Source organism: Siphateles boraxobius, unplaced genomic scaffold, assembly GCF_051911475.1.
Source record: "Siphateles boraxobius isolate OS27281-9 unplaced genomic scaffold, OSU_SipBor_1 130, whole genome shotgun sequence".
NCBI classification, from domain to species: Eukaryota; Metazoa; Chordata; class Actinopteri; order Cypriniformes; family Leuciscidae; genus Siphateles; species Siphateles boraxobius.
Genome location: NW_027508734.1, coordinates 23,853,910 through 23,875,693, shown reverse-complemented (window position 1 = coordinate 23,875,693; position 21,784 = coordinate 23,853,910). Strand labels below are relative to the sequence as shown.

Sequence of the window (21,784 nt, the reverse complement as noted above, 5' to 3'; positions counted from 1 at the left end):
ATCTTACTCAAGTGGTTTAATTGGAAAATAGCGCATACGACAAATATTTATGCCTTTAATTGTCCTGTGATTGCCTTGCTTCACAGTTTTATGCTGTGTTATTTAGTTCCTACATTAAATGTCCAGTGTCTCCAGGTATTTAAAGAGAGCTGGGCCGTGTTTAATTGAGAAAGAGAATCAATGACTTGCGTAATGTCATCAGAGTGGCCTCAGACCGTGAGCTGCTAGCTTAAATTATGCGGTCCAGGCAGAAAGTTTTGACCAGATTGCATAAGCGGAGCGTTGGCCTCATGCAAGCAGATAAGAAATATCACATCAAAATATGGGAAAGCATTCTCTATCTACTTCTTAGATGACTTCCATCTCAGATGATTGTTGTATCCATTAAAGAGGTTGCAAAGCAGAAATTGAAAAAATCCTGAAGATTTTTAACTGGGACTCCCCTTTCCAACAGAAATGCTATGTAGAAACCTTATGTGTTTTATTGTTATCACGTATCACATGAAAATGCTCATATGAGAATAAAACAATGCCTGTTTAACAAGTTATATGATTGTCAAAGAAATAACGCACTATTTTATCCCCAGTCTGTCATGCGTTTTGAGATATAGCTTACAGTATATCATGAGTGTACTTGAGTCAAACATATAAACCTGGAGGTGAATAAAATGCAGGAAAATTACATGAATTATAATAATAATAATAAAAAAGGCTAGGCAAAGCTTATCCTAATTGAGGATCAGACTTTTAGTGACTGTGTTTTCATTATGTAAACCATGTTAATATATTGCCATCAGGGTTTTTTTTTAATCTTCCACCTGTGATGATAAACATGTTCTGGTGCAATGCTTGTGATTGTAACATGCTAATTGGGTGTAGCTTGCTTTCGCTCTCGCTTACTTATTCTCGCCTAAATCCCTTTCTCTTTTATTTTTTTTCTCCATACAGATTCAAAAGAGCCAGGGCTCCTTAATGGTAAGTGTTTTTTCCCATGTATTTTCGGAGATGTAGGCGGCTCCTCTCGCAACCCCTCGCAGTTTTCTCCTCACTTCGCTTGGTTGCCTCCCTCGGAAGTTAATACCAGATAATAACACGCTCTGTCTTAACAGCCTGTATTCAGATTAGGTGCCATTAGAAATAAGAAAACATTACAGATCAAATGGCTTTTCCCGAGTCAGAGTGCATTTGATTAAGCTGTGTTGCTACCTGTTTTATTGCATTAATGATTTTATTTCCTTTGCACTGTAAGGACGTTGTATGGGGTCTAATCTCTTTTTCTCCTACCCCCCCCTCTATCACAGCCTCTTCAGTTATTGCAGTGCATTGTTGATGAGGTGAGTCTGTGTCCCATGTACGAAACTGTCCCTAATGGGGTGGAAAGCTGATATTTTGTTTCCTAATGAAGCGAGGTGTATTATCAGCTCAGCTCAGGGTTTGAGCTCTGAAGAGCTGGAGCTGTCGAGAGCTCGGCCGTGCTGATGTCAAGGCCTTGAACAGAACAATTGGCTTAACTCTGGATTTGACTTGTAAAATAATCATAGTTTAATAAATAAGTGACTAAATTATAAACTGTTTCATATTTTTACTTATTTGTACAGTGTTTGTTTGTCGGACTGTGTCTGCAGCTCAGTATTTTTAAATCACTTCTTTGTCTTTTTCTCTCTCTTCTCATTCTATCTCTTACAAACTTGTACGCACACACAGTTTTCTGCTGGTTTAATGTAGCATGACAGGGCTCTGGACAACTGAGGGTTATGGACCACAGAGTTGTTGCATTAACCTTGACATCCGTTAGGCGCTAAAATACACTCAGCTAAACCCTGACACATTTTCTCACCCTCATCTTTTTGAGGAGTTCGGCTAGGCTCAGTTAAACCCAAATATTCCTTGAAATAGATACAGCTCTGTGTTAAACTCACTTCTCTGAAATAACCCCCTTACTGATATGCCTAACTCTGGCATGTATATGGAGTTGTATGCAGTATTTCACTAGAGGTGTAAATTGGACAGTTCATCACGATACGATACGATACGATACAATAGTGATTCCTTCAGCCAGCGATAAGATATTTGCCGATACCTCAAAGAATTCTGCGATATGATTACGATTCGATTCAGGGCTATATCGATTGATTTGTCGATATTTAGATATTATGTGCCAAGTTTACACAACCAGTTATGTTTATTAACTCACAAATGCAACCAAAATATATAGCATGAACATTTAAATGAACTCTTTGAAAATTGCACACCCTTTCCCATTTGGGACATTTACAACAGAAGAGTTAATTTGCAAAAACAGATAACTCCGTTCTTGTTCTTTTTCTTTAATCATGTTTTTTTAATTATTATTTTGCATTCCAAGTAATATCAATCAAACTGCAGCTGAGTTGTTTTGATTTAAAGGACAAATTCCGGCCAAAAATGAACCTAGGGCTAAATAACACATGGGTACCGAGTCGACCATTCTCTGGGATGCGTTTTCATGATAATCGAATGTACCCGGTTTTAACGTTAGTTTTAGTTTAACCGCAGATTAGCTTATAACGCTAGTGTATGGGGACAGTTTAATAAGAAGATACTTTATAAAGAAGCTACACTTTGAGTATATTTTTACTGATATAAATGTAAATGTATACAAGCAGGAGCGATCTTTGGAAAACAGTCTCGACCAGTTGAACCACGAACGCTGTGCTACGTCCTGGTCGATAGTCACAGTTTCAGCTCACGTAGCATGGCGTTCTTGGTTCGACTGATCGAGACTTTTCCAAAGATGGCTCCTGCTTGTATACGCGAAGTGTACTGTCTTCATAAAGTATCTTCTCATTAAAAGAAGTCTGTACACTTACAAAGTTCTCAATGCTTCGGTTTGCAGGTAGAGACCCTAATTATGCTACCGTGTTAGTGTGGGGCTATTTTAACCCTTGTTAGTGGTATTAACTAGCGATTTTTATTTTTACTTATTCTATGCTCCATACACTAGCGTTATAAGCTAATCTGTGGTTAAGCTAAAACTAACGTTAAAACTGGGTACATTCGATTATCATGAAAACGCAAACCCTTAGAACAGTCGACCATGTGTTATTTAGCCCTAATTTCATTTTTGGCCGGAATTGTCCTTTAAGTAATAATAACTCAAATTCAGGTAACTTACAAAATTTAAGTTAATTAAAAGTATGTTTTTTATATATTAAAAGTTATATATAAAAGTATATTAAAAGTTTTTTTAGCAAAAGCAGATAACTCCAACAATCATTTTTTTGTGTGGCAAAAGCAGATAACTCCACATCTCATGTTTCAGAGTTAAACAAAACCAAGTAATTGCTATGATACATAATAAAACACTCGGTTGATCTTTGTAATGTTAATGTCCTCAACTGACATAGATGCCCGGCAAACTTTGTTGTTGTGATTACACCAATACAGGGAGCTTTTTCCTCACCACTAACGTGCTGCTTTATAAAGGTTCTGTGAAAAAGTTTCAGCTTTTATTTTCCTTTTACGCCCCAAAGAAGATATCACGGATTCATCAAGTTCGTTGAAATTATCCATCCTCGATCACTTTTGTTCAGCTTTGACGAAACTCTTCTCAGCCAGCGTGTCTTTTCGAAGTGACTAACAGCCTTGTCAACTTACCTGAATACTGCGCGCTGATTCACTAAAACAAACTTTTCGGGTTTTGTTCACAAACAACATGGGTGCTGCTTCATCGTGCTTCAAAATGCCCGGATTATCACTAAATTTATCCTGGGTCGTTGGGAGAATTTCTTTTTGATTATGTTCTTTGCTCATGACAGTGTTTTTTGGCAAAATTATGAGAGTGCCCAACTCCCTTGGATGGTCTCAGGATGCTTCACTGTTGGCACAACACTGGACTCATGGTAGTGTTCACCTTTTCTCCTCTTGACATTCGATTTTCCAGATGTCCCAAACAATCAGAAGGGGGCTTCATCAGAGAAAATAACTTTGCACCAGTCTTCTGCTGTCCAATCTTTATACTACCTGCAGAATTTCAGTCTGTCCTTGATGTTTTCTTGGAGAAAAGTGGCTTCATTGCTGCCCTTCTTGACGTTGTCCATAAGTCTTGGCCTCACTGTGCGTGCAGATGCACTTGCACCCACCTGCCGCCAATACTGAGCAAGCTCTGCACTGTTGGTGACACGATTCTGTAGCTGAGCTGAGCTACAGAATCAAGGAGACGGTCTTGCGCTTGCTGGACACTATGGGACGTCCTGAAGCCTTCTGCAGTTGAACCTCTCTTCTTAAAGTTCTTGATGATCCAGTGTTCAGTTCGTTCAGGTGCAATATTCTTTGCAGCAATTTCCTTGAATGTGAAGCCATTTTGATGCAAAGCGATGATGGTTGCACATCTTTCTTTGGAGGTAACCAGTTCTACTCGACCCGCTCCGAGCGGGATTCGAACTGGGATGTGCTAACAAGGACGTTAAAGACCGCAGCCTAGAGGCCGTGGAAGGGAGGTTTACACGCACAGCTATTTTTTATTATCAATTTTTAAAACAGTTATAAGTAAAATTATAAGTTATAAGAAATGTTTCTTTAGCAGCACATCTGCATATTATAAATACATTTTTATTGATTTTTGTTCACTTTTTTCATTTTTAATTCATTTTTAAGTTCAAAATAGTTAATAGTAAAAGTTAGTTTTAAAAGTCTCATAGTAAAAATGTCTCGACCCCACATTCTTTCCCATTCTTGTATGCTCTGTCTAGCTTTTATACATTGGTTGTTGTTCACTCAATAGCAGCCCTATACCTTCACCCTAGGCCACCATTTTCCTTTTTCTTGTAAAATAAAGATGGCAAGATAACCGAAACATATGATCTGAATGGCTGTATCTCAGCAAACCTCTGATTGTGTCATTAAATTAGCAGATCTGAGATAGGAGAGGTCATCTTTTACAATCAAACAATCCCCAAATTTCCATTGGCCTCCTCAGCATTTAGTTAAAGCCCATAGGCCACGGACATTTAAATGCGCTTTCCACCGCTATGTGAGTAATTAATAAGTAATTGTGTTAATTGTGTGTGTGTGGGGTGGGGGGATCCTCTCCCTTCTCCTCTCTGCTTGAGCTACTCACTGACACATGCTAATAACAGAACGCCACAGAGAGATGGAGAGGGAAGCATAAACACACATTAAACATACCGAACGTGTCCTTTCTGCTATAGATTGCTGAACGTAATTAATAATTAAACGGCCGCTCGTGTAATGAGTTGACCTGCGCGAACTGTTCATTACTCACCCGGCAGAGGCATCACTCAAACTATTTTCTGCCGTGCCCTTCGCTCCATCTCCCTCAGGCCAGAGAGCGCGCCGCCACGCTGCTGCCGACTGCATTCAGCTGACCAAGGCCTTATTACTCACTGCCACTGATTTACAACCTTCGGAGAGAGACAGTGAGAGGGAGCTTGAGATGGGAGTTGTGGGTACTCCCCAGGACCTACTTTAAAGAGTAATCTAGTGCACAGACCGAAAAAGAAGCAAAGTGAATGTGATGGACTGAAAGAGCAAGAGAAAAGAGAACATTTAGAAACTGTACCTGAGAGAATATTAGAAACAGGCAGAATAAAGAGGATATCCACCCGAGAAGGGCATCAAGACTCAGTCTATCAGAAAAACGTGAAAGAATATTCTGTGGTGTGAATGTACGATCTGAGACCCATTAAACATGAGCTTACCGTCAGTAATGATGAAAATCACTAAATAGCAAAGAAGTGTCATGAAGTACATGGGAGAAATTCAGGAAGGTCAAAGGTAGTTGGTCTAGTAATCTGACCACTTGTAGTTGGAGTAATGACAGTCGGGCTTGTTTGAAGGGCATTGTGTTTGAGTATGTATGGCTGGTTTCCATAGCGACCTCGGTATAAATAATCAGCCGCAAGGTCTCGCAGGACTCATGGGAAGGGTGAATTAATGGCTAAATGAGGTGAAGCACGCCAAAGCTGTTTTTTGTCCTCTTGTTTACTTTCTCTCGATCAAGTCCAGCCCTGCTCAGTGTCTTGATGATTTTTAGTGCACTTCTTTATAGGAGACACTCTATTTCAGATCTGCAGCCCATCTTTAATTGTCCCTCTTTGCTCGTGTATTGAAACAACCCTGATGCTTCTAATAAAACTCAGGTTTAAATTCACCTCTGTAATTACTGATCTAATTTTGCCTGATAATTGCTGCTGGGCAATTACATGTATATTTACTGCTGGTATTGTGGAGGAAGACGGGCCGTGGTCTGGCTCTGTTTGTAGTGTTGGATAATGGCAGTAAGCTGCATAATGTAACAGTGCTTTCATCATCATCATCATCCTCATCATGCAGCCGCCACATCAAAGACCCCCAAATGAAGGTGTTTGTGCGTCCATAAGTGTATGTGCACCTGTTTGTGTACGCGTACGTGTGTGAGGCCGTGTGCATCTCGCTGTATTTACATGTACCTGGTTATGCGTGTTGCTCTGAATCTGTGTTTTTGGTCCAGGCATGGGACATGTATGTGTACTATGGCCTCCAGGCTGTGAGTCTTGGCTGCATAATGATGTATAGCTGTGCTTGCTCACCTCTGGCTATGTTCATTTGAATAGGTGTTTGTTTCACACTCTCTAGAAAATGATTAGAGTGATGTTGGCTCCTAAAAAGAAACATTTAGGATCCAAATTACTTTTTAGTTGACTAATTACAGATTTGCTCAATAAACATGGTATTCAAAAGCACTTAGTTCACTTCCTACTTTAACAGACTGTGTTTAGTTCACTTCCTACTTTCTACGACTATTGTATAAACAGTTAGGCCTTGTCCACACGGATATGCGTTTAGCTGTATACGTAAAAATGTTGTATCTAATCGGCGTTTCGTCCAGACAGATCTGCCGTTTTGGGAGCCTGAAACCGCTATTTTTTTTAAACCGGGTCACAGAGTGGATAAATCTGAAAACGATACCCTTGCGTTTTTGTGTGTACAGCCAAAGCCAGCCAATCCGTATATTTTGTGAAACGAGGATGTCATCACCCCACGTCGACCCTACTCGCACAACGCTACGTCACGTAACAGTAACAGCAACAACAACTGCGGACTACATGCTTGTGTTCGTGCTGCAGAAGCTACTGATCCTTTTTATTTATTATTTACTTTAATGTATTTTTTATTTTATTTCTTTATTTTACTTCATTTATTTATATTTTATTTCTTATGCTATGATGCTTGTCTGTTGTCTGATTAAGACACTTCATATTTTGTACCAGGCCATTTATAGTTGTTTATATTGTTCAATAAAGTTCTTGGTAAAAAAAAAAAAAAAGTAAAAGAAGCTATGGAGCCTTTTATTGTATACAGCGCACAATGTTTAAGTCTTCTTCTCTGTTTTTAGTGCACCTCTGTGGCAGAATTACAGCGCCACATACTGGTCTGGCATGTATACTACATAGTTTTTAAACGTTTCAGTGGTTTCGTGGCTACGCAGATGTTTCTTGAGATGATGCCGTTTTTACGTAATATGTGGATGTTATTTATTCGTGTGGATGTGGCCTTATATAAAACTATTTTTCTAGTTGTTTTTGTACTTTTTATGCTGTCACTCTAGTGATTATGATTGTATTTGTGCCATTCGCTGTGAAAAAATTCTAGCATGTTTTTATTAGTTATGGTTCTCGATCCATTTTAAATCAGACCTAACAGAAAAATAACTCTTGTTCAGTTAGGGGAGTGAATTGTAAACTCCGTAACCGCTCTGAATGAATCAATGACTGAGTCTGATTCACTCTATAAGTTCTGCGTGAGTTTGTTTTTGTGAATAAGTCATGAAAAAGATCCAGTTCATAAGAGTTGAACCAGACATCATGGCTGTTAATGTACACAAAGATTTTCCTAAATGTCGCCAATGATAACTAGATTTTTGTTTTTTTGTTGAATGCGTTACCAATTTAGTCACAACCTGGAGCCCTGCAAACCCAAAAAAAGCCGATCAGATTATTTCTTTCCTATTATCCATTCTCGTTTTGTAAATGGCATTTTGCTTGTGTTGTGCCGGAGAGGTTTCTTTTAATTCCAACTGGCTGTTAAAGCAGTTTCTTCTTTGTCCCTTGTCTTTTTGTGAAAACAGAACACTTTCCCTTCAAATACATCAGTTCTTCCCAAACACCTTGAATCCCAACTCTGTCTTTAACATCAAGGCTTTTCAGTCTGTGTAAAATGTTGATATTATCATTTCTTTCTTTCCCAAAGGTCGTATTCATTCAAATTATTTGTATGATTGGAATACAAATAATCTTCTCTGTGAAACAGGCCATATTTTTCTTTCTTCTCTAGTCATGTGTTAAAAAAAGGGTCTCCAGTTTTCTGATAAAGATTATATTACAATGAATGTGACAGTTTATCTCAGTTGTGTCTGAATACAAGCATTGATGCAAGTGTCCTATTCACACAATGAGAAAGATATCTGGACTTTGACTTTTTTTCGCTTGTTTCCTTTAGTTTCAGTGTGTCTGTCCTTTAAAAGTGGCTGATTTAATTTGTTTACCATGTTAACTATTTGGAGGTTGAGGTCGTAACTAAATTGTGTTATCAACTGTATGTTTCTGCTTCAGGAGCACATGAATGGCTCTCTCTCTCCAAGCTTTTTGTCTGTTTGTGATTTTTTTTGTCCTTTTTTCTGTTCATCAGAAATCTTCTACTGTCCAACAATAGAGGGGTTCAGGTGCTTCCAAAATTGAATATACAAGGCTGCTTTTGACTTTGCACACATATAATACCTCATTATGGATTGTAACCTTTTTGCAAGGTCAAGGCCACACAAAACCTACAAGTTATAAAGCATCGATTTTTTTATGAACTATAAACATGTTATTGATATTTTTTATTATATTTTGTGGATGTTTTTGTAAATAATGATTTTGACAATGTGTGTATATTTGTTTTATTTTTAGGATCCTCCCGTGCTTCCAGTTGGCCAGTTCAGTGAGAAATTTGTCCACTTCATTACTCAGTGGTGAGTGTTTCGAACCGACCACCTGTTTCTTCTCTTGTGCCTCTCATAAACAAATAAATCCATATCATGTTATGATGAATTTGAAAAACCCCATTTCCAGAAAATTTGGGACATTTTGCAAAATACAATAAAATCAAGAATCCGTGTTAATTCTCTTGAACCTTTATTTAACCGACAACATTACAAAGAAAAGATTTCCAATGTTTTCACTGAACAACTTAATTGTATTTTGTAAATACTGTTTAATTTTGATGGCTGCAGCACACTCCAAAAAAGTTGCGACAGAGGCACATGTTGTCACATCATCTTTCCTTTTAATTACAATTTAATTATTTGGGAATTTCAGATACTAGTTGTTGCAGTTTTGCAAGTGGAATTTTTACCCAATCTTGCCTGATATAAGAGATCGGCTCAACAGTCTGTGATCATTGTTGTCTGATTCTCCTTTTCATGATGGGCCATACGTTTTCAATAAGAGACAGATTTGGACCGCAGGCAGTCAGTCAGGCACATCCACTGCTGAAGAGTGTCTAGAAACCACTCATTTGTAGCACGTGCTGAATGAGGCCTGGCATTGTTTTTCTTCCCAGGAAAGATGTCATCCTGATGCCATTAAATGTCTCTCTACAATTCCAATATACAGTACTCCTCCATGTCAATGGTACCTTTACAAACATGCAAGTCACCCATGCCATTTGCACTGATGCACGCCCATACTGTGACATATGTTTGCTTTTGTACCTGTCGCTGATGAAACCTTCGTCTTGGGGACTGAGAACTCGATGTTCGTTTTTTCCAAAAACAAGCTGAAACGTGGACTCATCTGACCACAGCACACATTTCCACTGTCTTTTAGACAATCTGAGATGAGCTTGGGCCCAGACAACTTGGCAGGTTCTATGCATTGAACAGATGTAGCTTTCTCCTTGCGTAACAGAGATTCAAGTTGTATTTCTTGATGCAACGTCATACTGTGTTAAGTGAGAACGGTTCTCTAAAATAGCACGTGGCTGTATTTAACATAGCCGCATTACGGTTTCTCATGCAATGCCGTATTAAAGCTCAAAGGTCATACACATTCAACCAAGGTCTCCTGCCTTGCCCTACACAGACTGAATCTTTCCACAGTATGGTAGATGGTGAAAGACAGTATGGTAGATGGTGAGAGACATACATTCTTTGCAATCTTGCTTTAAGAAATGTGATTTTTGAATTGGTTGACAATTCTCTCATGACATTGATCACAAAGTGGTGAGCCATGACCCATCTTTGCCTGCTGAGAAGACTGAGAAGCTCTTTTTACACCAAAACAAGATACCCTCACCTGTTACCAATTCACCTGCTGGTGGTGTTTCATGCATAGAGGTCACAGTGGAGAGCTATTAAAAATAATTTTCTTGAATTTGCACGGGTTTTGATGGCATAATTGCACATCAATCTCTGCAGTGGATCCTGGTGCATCATCCTATACATTGCAACCAGGTTGCAAGCCGTTGTGTGTCGATTTTTTCCCCCCTCCAAACCAAGATGGCCAATGGTCAGTCAGAAATGCCAAGTTGCTCTGGAATATCCACCCATTCCTTCTATCCTAGGAGACTCTTGCAGGTAAAATAAATATTGTAGCATCCAGCAATATCTAATGAGTCATATCAAAATTAAATTTCCAAGTTTTGATTTTAGATTGGGAGAAAATTCTGATTAATTATCTGTCCACTATAGTGGACCTCATGCATCAATGGCTATATTTTAGCTACAGTTCATACTTTTCATACATACTTTTTTGAAAATACTTAATCTGCGGTAACTTTTTTTGACTGTTAATAAATGTAACTAAGAAAAAATTTAAAAATAAATTTGTATTATTAGAATGTAATTTTCATTTAATCAAAAAAGTAATATGATTACGTAATGCACGTTACTTGTAATGCATTACTTGTTGGATCAAAAAGTAATCCGATTTCGTAATGCACATTACTTGTAATGCGTTTCTTTACTCGTAACATCAAGAAATAATTTGATTACATAATGCACAATACTTGTAATGAATTACTTGTTAGATCAAAAAAAGAAACTGATTACGTAATGCATGTTACTTGTAATACATTACTTTACTCGTAACATTAAAACAATCTGATTACATAATGCACGCTACTTGTAACGCATTACTTCTCGTAACATCAAAAAAGTAATCTGATTGCATAATGCATGTTACTTGTAATGCTTTACCCCCAACACTGCTCATTTCAGATGAGATTGAAAACACCTGATCGCTAGGTTTTCTCAGAGGAGGGCTATGTTAGAAATGTGTCCATCTGAGTGGTTTCTACAGTTGTACCTTGACAGGCTGTAGAGATTTCTGATGGAATCACGTCCTCATGTTCTGATATCAAAGATACGCGAAGTTCAACTTGTATGAAGGTCAATTGCCTTTGCAATATTTCGCATTTGTAATTTTGGTATATACGTATTTAATAGTTTTCACATGATTTTATACAATTTTATTGATTAGTTTGTTAAATACACACAACATTGCTGTGTTATTATTGTATTATGTTTAATACAATATCTCTTCAGTTTAAACCATAAACGCATGCTGTCTACTCAAGTGGACATCTGAAAATCTCTTTGAGCAATAAAAAAAACATAGGAAGAAAAATCCTGACTGAGGTTATCATAATTCATGCATGAAAGGGTTAAAAAAGGTTTAACTTGGGTATTATATAATCTTTTCACTTTTATTTTGCCTCTGTCTCAACTTTTTTGGAGTGTGCTGCAGCCATCAAAATCAAAGTTTGTTTATATTTACAAAATACATGTTGGTCAATGAAAACATTGGAAATCTCTCTTTGTACTTTTGTCAGTTAAAAAAAGGTTCAAAGGAATTAACAGATCACAGATTGTGGTTTTTATTGCATTTTACAAAATGTCCCAACTTTTCTGGAAATGGGGTTATAAATATATAACTTTAAAATCGTAATATTTCACAATATTACTTTTTACAATTTTGATCAAAGTCATACTTTTTTTGATAAAAAAAGACAGCATTTTCTTAAAAAAAAAAAAAAAATCGTACTGAGCCTAAACTAGTGTGAAATCATGTATATAACGTGTAACATTAAGTGATCCAACACACAATAGGCTTTCCTGGGTCTACACACCAGACGGTACAGCAGTTAGACTAGCTATACACAACAGTAAATATTTATACAACATCTGTCCCTGGTCTGCTGACCTTGCTTTCTCAAACACATCCGCACATGCCCCAAGAAACCAGAATTCCCCACCAACCTCTTTCATGGTTTCTCTGGTGCGCTGGGCCTGTGGGCTTGGTTGGTGAAGCCAGATGTTTTGGGATTTGTTTAGCAGCTGATGTTTACCTGCAACACACTTTATTTACACAAACAGGTCACCTGGCTCACTAGTGCCACCCTGCCTGGCACTGCTCTTCCAACATCCTTTTCTATTATTAGCCTGCTCTGAGTGTGTGTCATTCATCATGGTCCAAATGGGCCCCTCTGTAGGCTGCCCTGTCCCTATAATCCCTCCCATTTCTTATCTGGGTCAGCTTGACTAATTTACTTGCACATAGGTGTGATCTGTGCCAAGGAGAATTGATAATTACTTACCTCTCCCTTTATCACTTTGTGATGCAGTTATATTAACCTCAACAGTACAATGATAAAGATCCTCCTCAGTCTAAAAATGATTGTGTTTTGACTCTAAACTACAAAATGGCTTGTTCTCTCATTCTTGGTTTTCTGGTGTCAGAAACCCAAATGCATAAACGTGATTTGTTTTGCATGTTAATCACACTTATTAGAGAATCGTGATCTCTATTTTAAACCCCCAAAAATTTGGATTCTCAATATATCAAGAATCTTGCAGTTCGAATGCTTATTCATTGATCAGAAACTTAGCCTGCGCAGTCACTGTGACATTCTGTAATATAGAGTAAGGAGATACGATTATTTACACAGTCCCAAAGAGCAAAGATGAGAGTAGTTTCGTAGACACTGAGAGAGTAGACACTGAGTCGAGAACTGGAAGGTGCTTTAATGCTCTGTTAGTTGGAAAACCCAAGACATAGATGGCATTCTGACTGAATGTTAAAGAGCATCTGATGTTATGACAACAACATTGGTGTGACTTTCACTTCCGCTTGTCACAGAATCATTATTTGAACATAAATCAGCTGCATGTGGCCGGGGTACTGAAATTAGTCTGTTATACAGATAAGTGTTATTTTAGTATCATATACTGTGATAGTTTTTGTTAAAGGGTTAGTTCGCCCATTTAAGACATGAAGTTGTATGCAATCATTACCAGCACTATAGTGTATACACACTGACCCACTCTGTTGTCACCCCCCTGGTCCGAGTTCTGACCGCTGGAAGTTTTTGAATGAAGTAATCCCGGCTACTTTCCGGGGCCACAAAACTGTGCGTTTTTACGTGAAAAAAAGATTTGCGTTTCAAAGCTTGATTAATTTAACACAAAAAAAACACGCCGGGCAAAATTCATACCTCAGTTTTAATGCGGCACTATTTTCCTTCCGTTTCTATCAATCCGCGCTGCTGTCAATGTCAACAGTGCGCACGTGACGATTAGCTGTTGATAGCGCGACTCGCCGACAACATGTCCGACTATGAAACTTCAGATGATGAAACTAATTTACCGTAATTTAAATTAACCGTACTGGGTGCAGGCATGCATACCTTGTTAGACAAGATCAAATCAAATGTTATTTATTTGCAACGGCTTTATGCACAGCTGCTCTACTTCCAGAACTTCAACCAGCTCCTTGTTTCCTATTAGCCATTATAGGACAAATTGATTAATTCAGGTATACTTGACCTCAGTAGTCATGGAAACAATAATCAGATACACCTGAATTAATCAAGTTTGCACAGTAATGACAGACAGGAAACAAGGAGCTGGTTGAAGTTCTGGAAGTAGTGCAGCTGTGCATAAAGCCAATTGTGTGTGTTCAATCAAATATTTTTCACAGCAAATTGTAACAATATATATATATTTTTTTTTTTTTACACATCTTTTCACGTGTTTTACAATGGAGTCTAAACATCATCTTGTTTACCGTACAGTTTAGACATGGGATCATAAAGTTAGTAAATAGAGCTTACCCGTGGTACTGGTACAGCAAAACTCTTTAAAATCATGTTTTTTCCTTTTCCTCCTTGGTTGGAGATGTAATCGTCTTCGCTGAAGTGAGCACTACACACACGAAAATCCTTTATTCGAGATAATTTAGCTCCCGCTGAGTAGCCGATGGCAACCAGCCAAAGCTGTCTCATATTCATATTTGATACAGGAAAACGATGAAATTTGAACTTTGATCCCGGCACATCCTTGTTGTCACAGCCTGGGAATTTACAAGTTCGCACCATTGTTAATTTAATATTTTTTACCTTGTTGTAAAAAATCTGAATATGAACATGAATATGATTTCTGCCCGAGTCCCGTCATTTTTTTCACCGGCTCTAGAGGTGAAGACAACGATAACTCCCATGATTCCGCGAAATCAAGGCGTCATCAAGCTACGCCTTTGTTTTGAATAAACGACCTCTAGTGGTGAAAAATTACAGTGTACCTTTAATCTATAGTCACCTATTAAAGAGTTTGCGATGTATGATAAATTAAAGTCAATTTTCTTTCCCGACACATCAAAATTACACATGCAACGCGGCACGTGTACTGACATAAGAAGTAACCTTTTTTTTTGACAGGAACTACTGTGCTAGGTCAGAAGGGCAGCACAAAAGTGTCAGTGGGTTCTGATTTTAAATTCAGATTTGTTAGGCTATTGCACAACAAAAATGACCTCTGAACATCTTGATGAATTGTAAGCATAGGGATGTCTATATTGAGCTTAAAGAAAATGTATGTTCACACATGAAATATTATGCTTGATGTATTATAATGTACACCATGTATACTGGAGCATGATTAAAGTTGGTTCTTGATGAAATGGCAGGTACTTGAAAAAGTCCTTTAATCTGGTGTTCATTAAAAATTGGGAACCCTGGGTTTGCTGTTTCTTGCTGTGTGTAGCACCTGCTAGTACTATAAAGTCTGCAATGTTGCTTTCAGACTGAGTGACTAACGTTTCTTTTCCCCCCCATCCCTTCAGTCTGACCTTAACAGTTACACTGGCACATTTCAACATGGATTGTTTTGTAAACTTGTCTTAAGTGGTTGGCATAGAAGACGATGTGCTGTGCAAATTCAGCTATACTGAACACTCTTTTCTCTTGCATAGAGACACCTAATATTATGTGTACCAAAAAAAAAGTAAATGATAAAATACATGTATCAGTCCTTTAATTGTCGATATTATGCACTTAAAGACTGCCTTGCGATTCAGTGTTAGTGTGTGGTTCATATTTTCAATACATTGACACATAAAGGATTTAAAACGCATATTGCGAATATTTTGTGTAAAATACAAAACAAATATCACTAAATCTTTAACTCTTGAATTGCCATCATAATATTGAGTAAAACGAGTCCTCAAGCGATGCAGGGAAGTCAAGGTTTGTCCTCCTCAACCACATCTCTATTTATTATCAAGGGGTTCTGACATGTTTCTTTTGTTTTTATCCTTTTGAATTAATGGTGGAGGATTAATTGCTACATGCATCACATTTATAATTACCTATTCTGCTTTTGTTCTCACAGTATGAGGAAGCAACCCAAAGAAAGACCTGCTCCGAACAACCTTATGGTGAGTTTCTTTTCCTCGCTTTTACATTTCCCCATAAAGTTCGAATAAGCCTTCAAGAGGATTATAACATGAAATGACAATTATTTGATGGACAGAGTACGTGAATCAGTGTATTTGATGGTAGGAAGGCTTTTGTTGGTACTCTGTGTAGGGGTTTGTTTAAAACCTTGAACTTCTGGTTTCTTCTGGTTTTTGTTTGAAAACTTCATATATCTTTCCATACTCCACTAATCTACACCAAGCAAGTTCTATGACCGTCAGGCTATTGATTTGAATTTTGTAAGTGTTGGGTAACCTTTGACGCCTCTGCTGGGGATTCAGTTGAGGAAGGACAAAAAAAGCAGCTGCGTGCATTTGTTCTGCGTTAATGTGAGGATGCTTTGTGTGTTTGTGAAGGGCACACTGCTATTAGCTGCTCTCGGATAAAAAGGTGCTTTAGCATTGTGATATTAAACCCTTTTAAATGTTTCCATTTTAACAGCTTTACAAAACATGTGTACATTTTAATGTTCTTGGAAATATAAGGACTTCTTTGAGGCTTCTCCTATCAGGTTATATAAAAGGGTTCACGAGGAGCAAAATCTACAGGAACTTTTAACAATGTGACGTTTGTTGAGATTGTCAGCCAGAGGTTAATTAAAAGATGTAACAAGATTTTAATGTTAAAAATGTCTGGTCTGTAGAATTTCTGATGCATTTCTTAGCTCTCTAAATTAGTAATGAAACAATTCACATACTCAAAATCGAATAGAATCCAAAATCGAATTGAACACAAGGGAAGGGTGTAGGTTTTTTTTAAAGGAAATCAATCAATTTTTCAATGTTTAATTTTGATATGTATTTTATATTTATTCATGGAAATTGTCGTAGCGAAAAGTTTTTTTTTTTTTGCACATTGTCCTCATTCAAAAAGGAAACATTGCTTATAAATTGCTGCTTCAAAGACTCAGACTTAAATTAAATACTTTACCCGGTGGAATTTTGATTCTCAGCTTAGGCTAAATCTCATAATGCTTATTAATGGAAAACTCAATTAAAAAATGACAGTGTCCTATCTCCCTTCTGTTTTTGTGCCACTTGGAACAACTTAAACTCCCCGATTGGCTGGGCTGATTTAATCTGAGGTTGTGTGTCAGCTCACACTGTCATAAAAGTTAGCACTCAGAGCCTTTAAAAGCTGTCAGCAGCACAGCTGCAGGATATTCTCCTCACCACAGACAGTGCAAATCCACAATAATCTGACTGCTAATGCAGAGATGCTGCACACTGTGGCCCTGTTTACACCTGGTATTAAGATGCGTTTTAGTCGATCGGATCACAAGTGGATGATGCTGAATACAGCTGTGAAGGGGGTCTAAAACGTTTTGAGCTTGTCCACTTTTGACCACTTCCAGAGGTACTCCAAAACGCATTTCACCGGATTGCTTTTGTAGTGTGAACGCTCATGAGGTGGAATGCGTTCTAACAGCCACAAAAGACCGCCTACTGATCTAATGCGTAAACATTATGGGAAGCACGCTAGCCAGACGGGATTTCAACTTTGTTGCCTGAAGACCAATGTTTAATTTGAAGATGAAAACGTACCAAGCACAATGTTCTAACACGCACTCACAGCGTTCGGCGTCATCTTGCGACTATCAGAGCTCTCCGTATGTTTTCCGTCGTCTCCGGGCGCATTCATATACAAAGTGCACTAGCTTATTTTGTCCATTAGATCGAAAAATCTGAAAAAAACATACATTTACCCGCCCATAGACCCTCCCCTCGAAGAAATCAGGACAGAAGTGGTTGAAAGTGGACAAAAGAGACGGATTAAAACACCAGGTGTAAACGGGTGTGTGTGTGATACCTGTGCTTCAGTGTTTGCTCTCTCATCATCTAGTGATTTAACTCATCATTCTGAGTATAGATGAGATTGTGGGATGTTCTTGTATCTTCCTCATCCTCTAATATCAGATGTCTGTATTCTAGCACTGTTGATAAAACAAATATCACTGGTATTTTACTTTTTTTTAAAAAAAATTTTAGGAAATTAATACTTTTATTCAGCAGGGATGTTAAATGGATCAAGTGACATTTGGAATTTACAAAAGATCTCAAATAAGTCTGAAATATAAAAAAAATCCTGCTAATGAAAGGAAATGTTTCCTAAGCAGCAAATCGCCATATTAGAATGATTTCTGAAGGATCGTGTTGGATCAACTTTATCCAACTTTTTTTGTTTTGTTTTACTCCAGGTTTTTTCCCCCTTGTTTATGTCTGTAACGTGTAATCTTTTAGTTTTAGTTAGATGCAGTGCAGTGATTGACATCTTTCTCTCTCTATTGTCAGACAGCCTTTTAGCACCTTTTGTCCCGTCCTGGCCTTTCCCTGCGGGCTGTCCGGGGGGCTCAGCTGCAGTAGCCTCAGCCAGGGACAAAAAGCTGAAAGAGTCCTACAAACTCGCAGAATCTGTCACAGCGCTCCTATATCCACCCCCACGTTTCCTTATTACGTGGGCTGATGAGCTAAGGAGCGATTGCTTGTGTTCATGTGTTTTAAGACCCATGGGAGTGGCTCTTAAAAAGACACGGTCTCTCTGAATGCCAGCGGCCTGTGCCGTGGGGATTGGGATGAGAACAGGCTTTGAAAGCCCTCTGACACCACTCTGATGACTTGTTTACACATTAGCACGCTGAGGAGCTTCTTGAACTCCCCGGAGGGTAATCCTACCTTTTAGCTCTCTGATACTGTGTCTGTCTGCCATCCCTCCTTCTCACCCCCACCCCCTTGATAATTCAAAGCTGCCGGACTCTCTTTGCCATAAAGACTTGGTCAAATGTTAGAGCTCAGAAAATCAGAATAACTTAATCAATTTCAGTTTAGCTCAGGCAGTTTTTAAAGTCTGTCAAAAGCCACCTTATATGGGTTTGTTTTTAAATTAGGGATGAGAATTCTAAAGAATTAATTCCACGTTACATTTAATGATTCGTGGACTTAATCCATTCCATTAATTATTATTTTAGTTTTTTTACATAATTAAATATATGGAAAGAAAATAATATATTGGAGTTGGTAAGATTTTTTAATGTTTTTAAAGAAGTCTCTTATGCTCACCAAGGCTGCATTTAAATGATCAAAAATACAGTAAAAAGAGCAATAGTGTAATGTTATGACCATTTAAAATAACTTGTTTCTGTTTTAGCATATTTTAAAGTATTGTCATTTATTCCTGTGATGGCAAAGCTGAATTCATTCTCTCATGTCCTTCATAAATCATTATATTATGCTGATTTGTTGCTCAGAAACATTTCTTATTATCATCAATGTTGAAAACAGTTGTGCTGCTTAACATTTTTGTGGAAATCGTGATACATTTTTTCAGGAATCTCTGATGAAAGTTTATATCTGGAGTGGACTGACCTCAGACAATAGTGTATCTTTAACTATTTTAACTCTGATCTTTAAGTCAGCAAGTTTTTGATTCACTAAAAAGACCCACTATAAGTCATTTGTTTAAGAATCTGTATTAGTTCAGAATATGAACAGGTTAGTGGGTTCCCAGTCCTAAGCAATATTGTGTATTCTGTTTTCTGGAAGCACTGAGTTTGTAAAACACAGACCTGTTTTAGTGATGGAGAAATCTTTGGGTCTTGTTAAGGTGCTTGTGTTTCATAGGTGTTGGTAGCAACCCTCCATCTACATCACAGATGTAGCTTAAAGTCTCGCTGTAGTCAATAATTTTATCCCTTAAAACTCATCTTCGATCACCAAAATGACAGATTTATCCTCAGATAAAAAATGTCCTTATGCCTTAAAATAACTTGAATGTACACCCTTACCTCATTTAGGATATGCAGTTCTGTGAATATGCAAATTAGCCCCGCCTCCACTCACTCACACCAGCTCAGAGATCCACTCGTTGACGGTCACACGTTGACGTGATTGGTTACATAAGTTTGACTTATGAATTTGGACATGGTTCGTCTTAAACCATGTTAAACACCACATAGGCATATAAACAACATTAAAAACTTGATTTTCCTCACAGGGGGAGTTTAACTATAAGTGAAGTAGACCTACCCTGCAGCTTTTTAATCCAAATAGATGGTCTGTCCCATGGTGACTGCTGAATTAAAAGATCAGCATTTATAAAATCTTAACATTGTCATATACATTGTCCTGTATCCAGGGGGAACAAGTCGTTAGTATGCAAATCTGAAAAGACCTAGTTATTACTCCGACTTCTTCACCTTCCTTACTCGGTGTCTCTCTCTCGTGTTTTCTCTCGGCTTCAATATCAGCCTTACACACACACACACAATGACACGCATTACGCCGAGCTGTCGCTGTTCACCAACACATTCTAATGAGGTGATGACCAACCACTTGTTATAATTGCTTTGGACTCTTTTTAATTTTCAAGCTTATTAATCATATGTAGAGTTATTTAAAATTGCATAAATTAATCTTAGATTAAAAAGCCTTTAACAGACTCAAAACAATTAAAGAGAGAGGTGAGATTTCCCCTGGGTTTGGCAGTTTTACTTTAATAGAGAATTCAGGTGATTATCACACTTTGATATGAGCCTGTGATTAATGTAGCCACACTTTTAAATGAGATTTTGCCATTTATTTATTTTTTTGTTCACGTGTTGGAGAGGTAAAGCAGGGAGATGATAATGACCTAACTAACAGAGTATTTATACTGCCTCTCCACTCTGCAAGTGTGCTAAGCTAGCAGCAGGTGGGTTAATTAATGGAGGTCCTGTTTCTGGCATGCTCCAGCACACACACATACACGGAACAGAGGGACACACAGGTGGTGCGCTTTGTGTGTTTGTGATCCGTCTCAGCACATCCAAACAAACGGGTGACCATCTAAGCTCAGATTTATTTCAGGTCATCGGGCACACACCCAAATGTACGTGTTTGCGTTAGTTAGCAGACCTGCACATCCTATTGTTCTGCTAGATACGTGTCCATGCTTGACATTTATTGTTAATGTGCTTGAGCTCTTGTTATTGTTTCTTTAACTTTGGGCACTTTTTTGTCTGAGGGGTTGGTTTTATTCAAACTTTTTCGATTTCACTAAATGCGGTTTTGAATGCATTTTTTGGGGGGGGGGGGGGGGGGGGGTGGGAGGGCTACTTTTCAAGTGTCTTTTGTGTGCAAAAAAAATGGTTTCATCCTTGTCCCAGAAATTTGAAAGTCTACTGCAACAAAATGAATTATTACAATGTCAAATTTTAATATTTATTGTGTGAAAAAGATTTATATCAAGTAAACAAAATATAACTGCCCCACAGTTGTTTTATCCCAGTTAAGCTGTAATCAAATTATGCAAAACATAATAAAGTTTGTAGATTTATGGCACATAAATGCAAGCTTTGAAAACAGCCTGAGTCGGTCATTTTATTTAAAATGTTCGTGCCATCACAGAGTGTCATTAAACCATATTAAAGGATGATGCTGCGGTGGAAATGTTTGTTACTTTAAGGGGGAAAAATGAAAAGGACCGCATTTCTGCTGTCTATTAGTTGACAATTTTAAGTAATTTCCGAGTTCAAATGAGCCCATAGCTGAGGAGTTATTACATGAATTCTCTCCATTCTCCCTGGCCTCTTCTGTCAGGTCCTCACCCGAGCAGAGGCAGAGCTGGTTGTGGATCTGGCACCGAGTGTTGGGCTGCCCAGGCTGTGTGATTGATGAAATGGGTGGCTGCTAGGACTGCCCTCTCCAACACTCCAGCACTGAGAGTGATTAACCTCACTGTGGCACAGGCAGAGCTCACCATTAAGAGGACAGAACGATTGATGGTATAGCGTTGTCCTCGTTGAGAGAGAAAGAAGGAAAGAATGAGAGAGGATGATGTGATGGTGAAAGGGTATGAGAAGATCATCAAAAGTGTTGAGTCTGCATCAAATGAATGTCAGATTGAACCAGAAACGGTTGTTGCTTGTTTACTGATGACAAGTTTCCTAGGATCCATCTGATTTTTCAGCTTCAGTTCAATTTAGCTTTGTTTCCCCCTCCATGTATGTCTCCTCATTAGGGCTTCCTAATGCTTT

General features: G+C 38.1%; 1 protein-coding gene across 2 annotated transcripts in view; it reads left to right on the top strand.

Moving 5' to 3' along the window:
* The window catches only part of map2k5 (mitogen-activated protein kinase kinase 5), a 69,926-nt gene that overhangs the window by 46,829 nt on the left and 1,313 nt on the right, over positions 1-21,784 (top strand). For both annotated transcript variants that reach the window (XM_077228750.1, XM_077228751.1), the window contains exons 18-21: positions 949-975; positions 1,302-1,334; positions 8,931-8,992; positions 15,689-15,734. In XM_077228750.1, coding sequence (XP_077084865.1) covers positions 949-975; positions 1,302-1,334; positions 8,931-8,992; positions 15,689-15,734 — 168 coding nt within the window. The remainder of the gene's footprint in view (positions 1-948; positions 976-1,301; positions 1,335-8,930; positions 8,993-15,688; positions 15,735-21,784) is intronic.